We start from the raw sequence: 13,070 nt of genomic DNA on the forward strand, positions 1-13,070 counted from the left end.
TACATATTTAAGTACAAATCTGCCCAGTCATAATTTCCTTGGGATTAATTTCAATTTTTTTTTTTTTTTTTGGTTTTTCGAGACAGGGTTTCTCTGTAGCTTTGGAGCTTTTTAAAATTACTTTTTTCCTTACCTACGTTTCTCCATAATTTTTGTAACTATTTGTTCTACTAATTATTAAAATATCTAAGAACTCAGGTTTTTTTATTTCTTTAATCTCTAATTTAATATGCAGAGGAATCACCTCTTAAGACCACTTTTATAAGCATAATCAAATATACTTAGTATACATTCTCAATAAAATTTCATCATCACCATGAATTTTGTAGTAGGAAAATGATATTAATTAATCCTTAAAGATTTGGGGGGAGCATAAACCTTCTGATCCTTTCGCCTCTTCCTCCTGGATGCTGAGATCAAGTGTAGGCTACTACGCCCAATCCTTGGTTTTAGCAACCTAAGCCAGGAGACCTTCATGATGTTGGACAAGCATTTTTAGAACTGAGTTACACCCCAAAAATCCCCTCCTTAAGGACTCCTTAACCCCACTGATATTTATGGTTATTTTGAAATGTTTCTAGTTGTTACTTGTTTCAGTGTTCAGTGTATTTATGAAACAAGACTGACTTTTTAGAGAAAATAATGTTTTCTATGCTGTTTATTCTTTAGTGGTTATGTGCTAAGAAAGGCCATTCTCACTTGAGATTTGTAAAATTTTCATCCCTATATTTTTTCAGTCTAAAATTACTTTGAAATCTAATATTTATTTTTCTAAGTAGTATACACTGGATCCTTTGTTTTTAAAAGTCATTAACCAATTATTACTTTTCAAGTAATACCTATTAAACAACCAATCCTTTTCTCCACCCATCTGGAAAGTAACCCAATTTCTATGTGTAACATCTGTGTTTTTAAGCCATGTTCTCACTCTAGCAGAACTCACCAGAAATGCTACTGTAGTCCAGGCTGCAAATGAACACAGTGATTCTCCTACCTCAGCCCAGAGTACTGGGATCAAAGGTATGAGCCACTGGGGCTGGAGAGACGGCTCAGACAGAGGTAAAGAGCAACAGTTGCTCTTCCATAGGACCCTGGTTCGACTCCTAGCACCCACATGGCAGCTCACAACTCTAGCTCGGGGATCTGATGCCTTCTTCTGGATTCTGCAGGCACTGAAAATGTACATGCTACACAGACATACACGCAGGCAAAACATCCATACACATAAGTAATAATTTCTTAAAGGGTATGTATTACAGTCTTTTAATTTTGTTTTAAAGATTTACTTATTATACAATGTTCTGTCTACATGCATGCCTACGGGCCAGAAGAGGACACCACATCTCACTACAGATGGCTGTGAGCCACCATGTGGTTGCTGGGAATTGAACCCAGCAGTGGATGCCTTAAACTGCTGACCCATCTCTCCAGCCCCCTATCAGTTTCAATTTTAATACCTCTTTCTGCTACCTAACTTACAAAGATTTACAAAATCATATTTGAAATTTTAGCACAAGACAGTAGCAAGTTAAATTTTACTTTCAAATTAATTTTTATAATTTATTTATTAATTTTATATGTAGGAGTTGTTTCCTCTGCATATAGGCTATGTATACCACATGCATGCCTGATGCTGGAGATCAGAAAAGGGTGTTGTATCCCCTAGAACTCCAATTATATTTATGAGCATACCATATGGATAACTGAACTGAACCTGGGTCCTCTGCAAGAGCAGTTAAGTGATCTTAAACTCTAAGTCATCTCTCCACTCCCTAAATTCTTCTTTTTTGGGGAAGAGGGGGGGTATTTCAAGACAAGGTTTCTCTGTGTAACCAACCGCCCTAGTTGCCCTGGAACTAGCTCTTGTAAACCAGACTGGCCTCAAACTCACAGAGATCCACCTGCCTCTACCTACCGACTGCTGGGACTAAAGGCGTGTGCCACCACTGCCCAGCCCCCCCCTTAAATTCTTAAAGAGTTAAGTCAGACTGACTAAGTTATAATTCAGTATTACCTTTAATTATTCAAAAACATACAGCATACAACCAGTGTGTATGTGGGACTGGTAATGCTTTTGCAAGTTCATTAGAAGGACAACTGGGGGAGATATGTTGCTAATATAAATTTGTAAACTAAGCTGGGCGGTGGTGGCGCACGCCTTTAATCCCAGCACTTGGGAGGCAGAGGCAGGCGGATCTCTGTGAGTTCGAGACCAGCCTGGTCTACAAGAGCTAGTTCCAGGACAGGCTCCAAAACCACAGAGAAACCCTGTCTCGAAAAACCAAAAAAAAAAAAAAAAAAAAAAATTGTAAACTATATGAACGTAATATTTAAGATAACTGGAGCTGGAGAGATGGCTCAGTGGTTAAGAGGTCTCTAGCTGTTCCTTCAAAGGATCCCACATGGCAGCTCACAACCACGTGTGACTCTAGTGTCAGGGGATATGATGCCTTCTTCTGGCCTCCTCCGGCACAGGAACACATGTGATACACGAAGACATAAACAATAAATATATTTTTTTAAATTATTTAAAGATTTAGGATAGTTAGAGCTGGCAATATGGTTTCAGTGAGTAAATGCACCTTGCCATCAAGCCCAAAGACCTAAATTCCAACCCTAGGCTCCATGTGGTAGAGGAGATCCAACTCTAGCAAACTTTCCTTTGACTTCCACAGGTGCACTTATTTACACACACACACACACACACACTCTCTCTCTCTCTCTCACACACACACAAAATAAGATGCAATAAAAAATAAATGTAAGGCACTGGTTAAAAAAAATAAATTGGAACCCCATAAATTGACAGCAGGAATATAAAAATGTATAGTCACTATAGAAAAGAATTTGGGGGGCTGGAGAGATGGCTCAGTGGTTAAGAGCATTGCCTGCTCTTCCAAAGGTCCTGAGTTCAATTCCCGGCAACCACATGGTGGCTCACAACCATCTGTAAAGAGGTCTGATGCCCTCTTCTGGCCTGCAGACATGCACACAGACAGAATATTGTATACATAATAAATAAATATTTAAAAAAAAGAAAAGAATTTGGGGGCTCCTCAGAAAACACCAATTAACATACAGCTCAATAATTATTTTTTGGTGTAAACCGAAGGGAATTAAGAGTAAGCACTAAAATATTTTTATATCATTGTTCACTGTATTGTATGTATTGGACAAAAGATATAAACAACCTAAGTGTCAATCAACAGTAAATGAATAAGCAAAACGTGACATACTTAAGATACATACATACTATTATTCAACCATTAAAAAGGGGTGACTCTTAACACCTGCTACAACATGGATGACCTTGAAATTACACTAAGTGAAATGAAATGGCCACAAAAGGACAAAAATAATATCCTACAAACATGAAATATCAATAATAACCAAATTTATAAAATGAAACAGTAAAATACAGGTCACCAGGAGCAAAGGAAAGAAAGGCGTGCAGCATTATTTCTTAGTAATTACAGAACTTGTTCGACATAACTTCTTTTTAAATACAGACGGTTTGGAAGTAAGGGTTTTGGTTGAATGTTAATAGCACAGAAGTGAACAATGAAGGAAGCTAGCTAAGAGACAAGCTTTCTTACAGCTGTCACTCTCCAAGTTGGTGACTAACCAACTCAACCATTCCTACATCAAAAACTATTTTTAAAAAATATGTTGGTAGCCTGGCATGGTGCATTCAGGGGTGGACACCAGCACTCGGGAGGCAGAGGCAGGAGGGGCTCTGTGAGTTCGAGGCCAGCCCGATCTCAATAGTGAGTTCCAGGACACCAGAAGCAACATAATGAGACCCTGTCTAGAAAGCCAAACAAATAAAAAAATAATAGGAATTGAATAAATTGAATACATACAGACTTTACTTGCTTGTTACCGTTCCTAACAAAATTTAACAACTATTTATAGAGTATTACATATTATTAGCTGAACATGACTTATCTGAAATTTTTTGCATTTTTAGATTTCAGGGTCTTTGGATTGGGTTTTTGTTCTCAGATTTTAAAAATATTTTCAAACGTATGAGACATCCTGGTGACAAGACCAAAGTCTAAATATAAATACATGTGTTTAATGTGGTACAGAATTAAACCTGAAGGTACTTTCACTTGATAATTTTTGTGCCCTGGAGTTTTGATTTTTGACCCATCAGAGGCAACTGGTTGTAAAGTTTCCTACTTGTGGCAGACCAGCACTAAATGAACTTGAAATTTTTTTGGTTTTTTGAGACAGGGTTTCTCTGTAGCTTTGGAGCCTGTCCTGGAACTAGCTCTTGTAGACCAGGCTGGCCTTGAACACAGAGATCTGCCTGCCTCTGCCTCCCGAGTGCTGGGATTAAAGGCATGTGCCACCACCCGCCAGCTTTGAACTTGAAAATTTTAAAGATCACTTTGGACCCTGATTTTTTTTTTTTTGGAGTTAGAGTCATTGGACAGGATTATTTAATCCTTTCAAACTAAGAAAACATTTAAAGTAACAACAACAACAACAAAAACTACCAAACCCTGCCATTTACATAAGGGACTTGTACATGAACTGTGGTATATATGGACGATCATAAAAAACCTTAGAGACGGGCTGGAGAAATGGCTCAGAGGTTAAGAGCACTGACCGCTCTTCCAAGGGTCCTGAGTTCGATTCCCAGGAACCACATGGTGGCTCACAACCATCTGTAGTGAGGTCTGGTGCCCTCTTCTGGCCTGCAGGCATTCACGCAGACAGAATATTGTATACATAATAAATAAATAAACAAACAAATAAATAAATAAAAAACCTTAGAGAAAACTCTATTTTTCAGAATTTAAAAAAATAGCTGACTGAACTATGCGTTTGCTAGAGATAAATTGAAGCTCGCTATATTTCAAGCTTTGCCCCAAACGTTTAACATGAAACAAAACTACGTTTTTATTGACGGAGTCTATACTGTACCAAATTCCAGTTTACAAATGGCAGAACTTGATTGTTCAACCCCAGAAAAAACTGACTCTTGAGTCTCTGAATATCTCTCTCCACCGGCAAAATAATTATAACACATTAATGATCAAAATTAGAAAAACATCCACAAGACATGGTATGGAAAAACGACGTTGGCAATAGTTAGGCATAGAAACTACTGCCTATAAGAAATTAAAAATTCCCGACCGTCTGCCTTTAAATAAAAACTTCTAAAAAGAAGCCAAGAATAGCAGCTTCCAAAAGAGGTTTGGGAAGCGGATGTAAAGAGTGGGACACAGCAAGCGAAGACTCCCAATTAAGGGCCTCCCGTGTGATTTGTGCTGACGCGCCCTAGCCAATGTGGCTGTCTGTCCGCTCCACTTCCACGCAGCCACCCACACAGCGGGAAAAGCCCACGGCCGAGCGGCGTCAGCCTCCCGGGGAGCCACGGCCCGCGTCGCAGGACCTCGCTATTCCGGGGGACCCAAGGCGCCTGCACGGCCAGACGAGCCCCGCGCAGAGCCCCAAGCCGGCCGATCTCGCCGAGACCGAGGCGACGAGGCCCGAGTGGGCCCGCGGCGAGCCGCCATGAGGAGGAAAGGCGGGCGGCCGCCGTCCCCACGCCTCCGGTGCTCAGCAGCGCCACGCCAACGCCGCCCGCGGACGCCTCCGCTCCCGCCGGAGCCGAGGCCGCCGGGAGCCATGACGCCGGTCTGCGCTGACCCGCTCACCTCTCGGGACGACGGGGCGGAGCCCTGCACCGAGGCGATGTACCGCTCCACCTCGGCCTTGCTGCGCCTCATCGCGCCGCCGAACGAGCTCCCCGCGAGCGGGAGGCCAGCGCCGGGGCCTACCGCCGCCGCGGTCTCCAGGAGGTGAGCACCGAACACCGGGTGACGCAGCTCCGTCGCGAGCGGATGGGGGCGGCGCGCTGTGCGTCATCACCGTGCGCCGCGCAGCGGCCTGACGCTCTGGTTTGCTGCCTCCCGCCTTCGGACCACGTTACCGTTTTTTGCTTTTTGTTTTTTCCCCCCCAAACGAATGTGCTTAACTCCCTTCCCCAGAAAAAAAAAAAAAAAAAAAAAAAAAAAAAACCTTTATATATCAAATTAGTGGTTATGTCACAAAGCGGGACCAAAGTGGCGATGCTGTTGACAGTGCCCTAAGAATCCGACCTTTTTGGTGCTCAAGGCTTAAAAGTTGATTTCTTTTAATTTCCTATTTTAAAAAAAAAATCCTTTTAAAGAGACAGGCTTCATCATTGCTACTGGTTTCAATAGAATAATGGTTAATGCTGGACCGTGACTTTATGCTTGGATAAACCAGGGTTGAAAAACTAGCTTACATGGTGAGATGCGCTGGTGCCCGGAGTAATTGAGTAATTGACCGTTAGGGGCGGAGAGGGGAAGTGGTTCCTTTCCCAACAAACAAAACCAGAATCATGAGATTTTTGAGGAATGCTGAAGCTAGGTTTCTGTTTCCCAGCTAAGAAATTGAGGTTTCTGTTTTCTAGAAATGACCGGTCATCTAGGACATTGTCAGCAGCACTGCCATTTGGGGGTCCTGTTTTGTGACTTAACAATTAGCAGAACAGGTTATATTAGAATATTAAAAGTAAACAATCTCGCCGGGCGGTGGTGGCGCACGCCTTTAATCCCAGCACTCGGGAGGCAGAGGCAGGCGGATCTCTGTGAGTTCGAGGCCAGCCTGGTCTAGAAAAGCTAGTTCCAGGACAGGAACCAAAAGCTACGGAGAAACCCTGTCTCGAAAATAAAAAAAAAAATAAAGTAAACAATCTCTTCCTGCTAGGGAGATGGCTCCGCAGTTGAGAGAGCTTGCTGCTCCTCCGAAGGACCCAAGTTCAGTTCCCAGCACCCACGTCTGGCTGCTGACCACCAGTTCCAACGGTTCTAAGTCTCTGATCTCCACAGCTCCCGACGCACACGGGCTCAGATACTCAAAAACAAACAAAAAGTAATAGTGAACAGAGTTGTCACTGAGTTGTACAGATTGTGAACAGAATTGTAAACGAGAATTCCTGAAGAGAAGCTGTGTCTGCAAAGACTGATAAAAATTACAGTTGCACGTCTAGAGGATAGTCAACTTATCTTCAGGTCCAAAGGGTACGCCCACTCAACTCCACCCCCGAAAAGGGCAGACCTACTGACTCCCAAATTGAGTCTAGACCCAGGATCAACTTGGATTAGTCAGAGGATATCTGGTGGTTAGATAAGAGCCAGCGTTCCTCAACAACTTGTGAAACAGGTTCCTTTCCTTCAAAAGGAGTCGTTTACCTTGCCTTTGGCAAAAGGAAAAGTAGTTTGAGTGTGGGTGTTGCACCTACAGACCTGTGGAAGTCTATGCTTAGCCCCCAGGCTCCTTTGGTCCCCTACTCACAAGGACTTGCTTACATTTCAGCCAGGTGACGGTGGCTTGGTGGCGCACGCCTTTAATCCCAGCACGCAGGAGGCAGAGGCAGGCGGATCTCTGTGAGTTCGAGGCCAGCCTGGTCTACAAGAGCTAGTTCCAGTTCAAGGACAAGGCTCCAAAGCTCAGAGAAACCCTGTCTCCAAAAAGATAAATAAATAAAATAAATTTCAAAGCCCCCATGTCAGCATTAGGGTCCCCTCCTCCCCAGACACCTATTCCCACACTTCCCTACTCTCTGCTTTCCCTGAGAGACAGACAGCCTTGGTTGTTGGAACTAAACTTTACCTTTCCCACCTCCAAAGTGGACATTTCATTTTCTTTTAAGTATTTATTTATTTATTTATTATGTATACAGCATTCCTTCCACGTAAAAAGCTTAGTTTAAATAAGACATAAAATGTTAGGAACATTTTAGATTTGACAGGTCACACTTGTGCCTATAGTGATGCCTTGGTTATGTTGAAAATGATGATGTATGCTAACATTGTAACTGGGTCTTTTGCATCATCTTTATTTATTTGAAGTTTTCCATATTTTCCACACTGAAGAAACATTGCCTTTATAAAGAAAAAAATTCAATCACATTTTGTTTTAGACCAGCACAAGATCATGCGGTCAACATTCCAACACGAGTGGGGTGGGACATATGACATCCCAGTCCCAGCTGAGGAAATGTCGGAGTCAATGGCTGCTAGCGATAGGAGAGTCATTTTTCTTCACGGGTGGAACCAACCACTGGTTGGTGATCCAGCAAATAGGCACACATGCTAACTTGCACATTCAAGCAACTATAATTAAACTTCTGGGGTTTAAAATAAAAAAGTCAAATAAGAAAGGGGAAGAGGGTGTGTTGGGAAGAAAGGTTGGGGGTTAAAGAAAGAAGATTGAGATACATTATTATATGTAACTATGACATCGTCAAAGAATAAATTGGAGATTATTTTTAAATTTTTAAATAGAGGTAGCTCAGCAATCAAGAGCACTTTGATGCGCTGAGTGGTGAGGGCGCACACCTTTAATCCCAGCACTCAGGGAGGCAGAGGCAGGCAGATCCTCTATGAGTTTGCGGCCAGCCTGGTCTACAGAGTGAGTTCCAGGACAGCCAGAGATACACAGAGAAACCCTGTCTTGGAAAAAACAAAGAAACAAAAAGAAAAAAGAGCACTTGATGCAAAATTGTGGGAACTGGAGTTCAGATGTCAGCACCCATACTTCCTCATGCCTGTAACCCTTGCGGGTGTTGGGTGGGGATACACGGGGTTTGCTGCCTGCCTGCCTAGCAAATGGAATCCAAGCCCCAGATTCAGGGAGAGACACTGCCTCAAGGAAAAGGCAGAAGAGTGCTACAGGAGGATCCCACGCTGTCTTCTGGACTCCACCAACTGAGATAGGCTCATGAGCCTGTATATACATAATACAATCACACAAGGAGACGAATGTGTGTGTGCGCACGCGTGCATACACACACAGAAATAAAAATTGGGACTGAAGAAATGGTTTGGTGGTTAAGAGCATTCACTGTTCTTGCAGAGGACCTGAGTTTCGGTTTCCAGCACCCACATTACCACTCCAGTTCCAGGGGATCTGGTGCTCTCTTCTGATCTCAAAGGGATCTTGCCTGCACATGCTACACATGCATATCCTCAAGCACGCACTAATATATAACTAAAAATATTTGAAGAAACATTTTAGAATGGTCCTGAATTTGAATAACAGAAAAGAAAAACATAATTTTGAAATAGCAAGGGTGACTTGAGTTGTTACGGGAATCTGGGATCCTTAGTTGCCCACCTTGCTGTGAGATCTATGATGGATACGGAAGTCACGTACGCTAGGTGACAAGTGACACCATGAGTTTGGTTTGGAAATGTGCCACTAACAATAGTCAAGGCTAAGAAGTAAGCGCTTGCTGCCTTGGGCTCTTAGCATGTCACGTGTAGAAGCTCCCCGGTTCCTGTGAGGCTGGCATTATATCTGACTATACTCATTTTACAGTGGGCAAGGAAGCATGACAATGAACAGTGAATGGCCTCACCTGGCTGCCCTCAATTGTACCATGGTAAAGAGTGATACAACTAATTTAAGTTAGACATACTGAAAAGGATTAGGACGAAGAACCTTCTCGAGGAATTCAAAATCCTTCTTCTGAGACATGGGGGGTAACTTGGTGGTAGATCGCTTGAACAGTCTGCACAAGGTTTGTTCTGGTCACCAAGAGCAAAGGAAGAACAGACTTTTTTTTGACAAGCAGTTCCTATTTCTGCCTGAATCAGGAACTTAAAGACATGTTTTACTTCACTTTACACAATGCTTTTTGTAAGGCACTGAAGTTCCTTTTACATTATTGGGTTTTGGGTTTTTTTTTTTTTTGTTTATTTGCTTTTGAGATTGGTTCTCACTCTGTGGTACTGGCTGGCCTGAAACTCAGTTTGTAGACCAGACCAATTTCTGCATCCCCGGAACTGGAACTAATGGGTGCAAAACCACACCCAGCCAATGCATTATCGGTCATTGACATAAAATCGGGATCTGGGACTTAGATTTACTCACTTTATGATGATGTGTAAGCAACATGCATCCAATAGAACAGGATATTTCCCCCTTCTTTCTTCAAGACTGGGTTTCTCTGTGTAGCCCCGGCTGTCCTGGAACTCACTCTGTGGCCTGCCTCTGCCTCCAGAGTGCTAGGATCAAAGGTGTGCACTACCGCCGCCCATTTTATTTACGGAATTTTTAAAGTTCTACATGTAAGCAAATGCGTGAAGTCTTTCTGTGCCTGATGAATTTGTTAAGCATGGTCTCTAGGGTCAGCTGGTTTGTGACAAGCGACAAGACTAGGGAAGACTAAAGGCACCTTTAAAAAGTTGACTGAGTATGTATGCGTGCATGTCATATTTTCTTTCATCGTTTATTACTAAACTCTCTAGCCTACTTCTTAGGAATAATTCTGCGGTGAATGTGGGAAAGCGGGCATCAAATCAACACCCACAGCACATTTCATTTACTTTAGACGGCTCCGGAAGAGGCTGCAGTCTCAGCAAGGGGCTCTTGGGAAGCTCGCTTGCCCAGCATGCAGGAAGCCCAGGATTAAAGCCCCAGCACTGAAAAAACTACACACAGTGGTGAACACTTGACTCTGCCTCCCAAGTGCTGCCACCGCCCAGCCTGTTTTTAATTCTTTAAGAACCTTCCCCAGTGTTTTACGTGGTGTAATTTACATGGCCACTCTCAGTACATCTGTGTTTCCTTTCCTCCTGCTCTTCGTCAATACTTGTGATTGTTTAGTATGAGTCATTCTAACTTGTCATGGTGACTCACACTTAGCCTTAGCCTTCAGAGATTAAGGTGGGGGGGGGGCTGGAGAGACATCTCAGTGGTTAAAGGCACTGATTGCTCCGCCTGATAACTCAAGTTAGATTCCCAGCACTCATATGATGGCTGTATACACTGACAACATGACTGTTCCATGGGATGGTAAAGGCTAATTGCAGACCCGAGGGAGAGAGCAGCCAGAGGCACCTGGAAGAGTCCAGGGCAAAGAGAGAAAAAAGTAGACTGGACACGGCCAGCAGATTGGACCTTGCAAGGAGAGAAGCAGCGGCAGAGCAGAGAAATGGGGAGAGGGAAAGAGAAGAGGGTGGGGATGAGGGCACAAACAGGAAGGGAGAGAGTCAACCTATTGAAAATAGCAGGGTTCTAAGGAAAATGAGTAGCTGGGTGTGGGGAAGCCTGTGAGCTGAGAAAGCTTAGGTGGTGGTGAGGTGAGAAGAGTGAGGATGGACTTTGAAATGTGTAACAGGTACTTGTGATACAGCGGGAGTCTGGAGGCCAATGTGAACTTTGGTCCCCTAGTAGCCACCACAGGTGTGTCTCTTCTGGCAGAGGTAAGGAAATGACTCTTTGATAGAGGGGAACTGACTTCACAAGTTCCTGAGGAAGGCTGGCTTTCACCTAACAGCCAAAAATCCTCTATTGTCCAGGTTGAGCTCATTTCTGAATATTTGGGCTGCCTTTTGGAGTTTAGGGAATTGGAGTCTCCTTTGTACCTAACAGTGGCTAACAACCATCTACAACTTCAGTTCAAGGGTATCTGATGCCCTCGTCCTGCCTTTGCAGGCACCAGACACACACCTGATGTACAAATATCCATGCAGGCAAATGACTCATAAACATAAGAATAAATATATCTAGCCAGGTGGTGGTGCACGCCTTTAATTTCAGCACTCAGGAGGCAGAGGCAGGTGGATCCCTATGAGTTCAAGGCCAGCCTGGTCTACAAAATGAGTTCCAGGACAGCCAAGACTGTTACACAGAGAAACCGTCTTGAAGAAAAACCCCCAAATAACTAAATCTAAAAGATTTGACAATGCTATAGCAGTCTTCCATTATTAACTATTTTAAACCATTGTCATTTTGGAGATAACTATCTCATATAGAGCCACTGAACTTAATTTGTTCTATTGTTCTGAAAAGATAAAGTAGCTAGCAACCACCGATCAAGGCATTTTTTTTAATTAATTTATTATGTATACAATATTCTGTCTGTGTGTATGCCTGCAGGCCAGAAGGGGGCACCAGACCTCATTACAGATGGTTGTGAGCTACCATGTGGTTGCTGGGAATTGAACTCAGGACCTTTGGAAGAGCAGGCAGCGCTCTTAACCACTGAGCCATCTCTCCAGCCCGATCAAGGCATTTTGTGTACTTAGAGTGCATATTCTGAGCAACTAAATGTAAATCCCACAGCACTGGCCTCTTTCCCTGCCAGTCATCTGATACCTTCACTCCAGGACTGCAATGCTCCTAGCCTGGACAAACTGCTTTTCAGTAACTGTTACCTGACTTCAGTTCATAGACTTTCACTGTATTATTAAATAAGAAGTTTGTTTGTTTTAAGCTAGGTATATCAGTGTATTTGTAGTTCCAGAGTCTTGGGGTTGTGGTATTAACCAGTCGCTGGCCTGTATTAGAGCTTGCCAGCACAGTAAACAGGACTGCTTGAACCTAAGAGTCCAAGGTCAGCTTGGATGATACAGGTGACCTCATTACAAAACAACCAACAAAATATTACAAAGACCACAGTCAGAGGGGCTGGAGAGATGGCTCAGTGGCTAAGAGCACTGCTTGCTCTTCCAAAGGTCCTGAGTTCAATTCTCAGCAACCACATGGTTTTGGTGCCCTCTTCTGGCCTGTAAGCATATATGCAGGCAGACCACTGTATACGTAAATAAATAAATCCTAAAAAAAAAAAAAAATAACAGTTAGGGTCTTCTCTCCACCTGTCTATTGCACTTAACCTCTGTCCGTTTTTTTTTTTTTCTGTGTGTGTTTTTTCAAGACAGGGTTTCTTTGTAGCTTTGGAGGCTGTCCTGGAACTAGCTCTTGTAGACAAGGCTGGCCTCGAATTCACAGAGATCTCCCTGTGCTGGGATTAAAAGCGTGTGCCACCACCGCCCAGCTATGTCCCCTGTTTTAAAACAGGGTGTCATCCTTATATTGTCTAGACTGCTGGGGAAGCTGCTCAACCTGGAAGTGGGTGGCACTGTCAAGGGCAGAGGACAAGTCTCAGCTGTTTGATGAGTTCTGGAGCGGAGGGATGAGGGGGAGGCTAGCTGGACTGTATGTAGTCAACTTGTTATCTTGGGAGTCTAGACAGATGCCCGTGTAGGAGTCGGTAAGTGGAAGGCATGGGAGGTCCA

The 13,070-nt window shown here is 43.4% G+C and overlaps 1 protein-coding gene across 2 annotated transcripts in view; it reads right to left on the bottom strand.

Annotated features, from left to right (window-relative positions):
- The window catches only part of Ranbp2 (RAN binding protein 2), a 55,927-nt gene extending 50,101 nt beyond the window's left edge, over positions 1-5,826 (bottom strand). Inside the window, exon 1 of one of the 2 annotated variants that reach the window (XM_041656244.1) lies at positions 5,673-5,826. In XM_041656244.1, coding sequence (XP_041512178.1) covers positions 5,673-5,744 — 72 coding nt within the window. In that variant the 5' untranslated portion in view covers positions 5,745-5,826. The remainder of the gene's footprint in view (positions 1-5,672) is intronic. The other variant, XM_041656245.1, reaches the window with a different exon arrangement.
- Between the last annotated feature and the right edge of the window lie 7,244 nt (positions 5,827-13,070).

This window comes from Microtus oregoni, unplaced genomic scaffold (genome assembly GCF_018167655.1).
Source record: "Microtus oregoni isolate MIOR12 unplaced genomic scaffold, Mior012 000007F_ref0000211, whole genome shotgun sequence".
NCBI lineage: Eukaryota > Metazoa > Chordata > Mammalia > Rodentia > Cricetidae > Microtus > Microtus oregoni.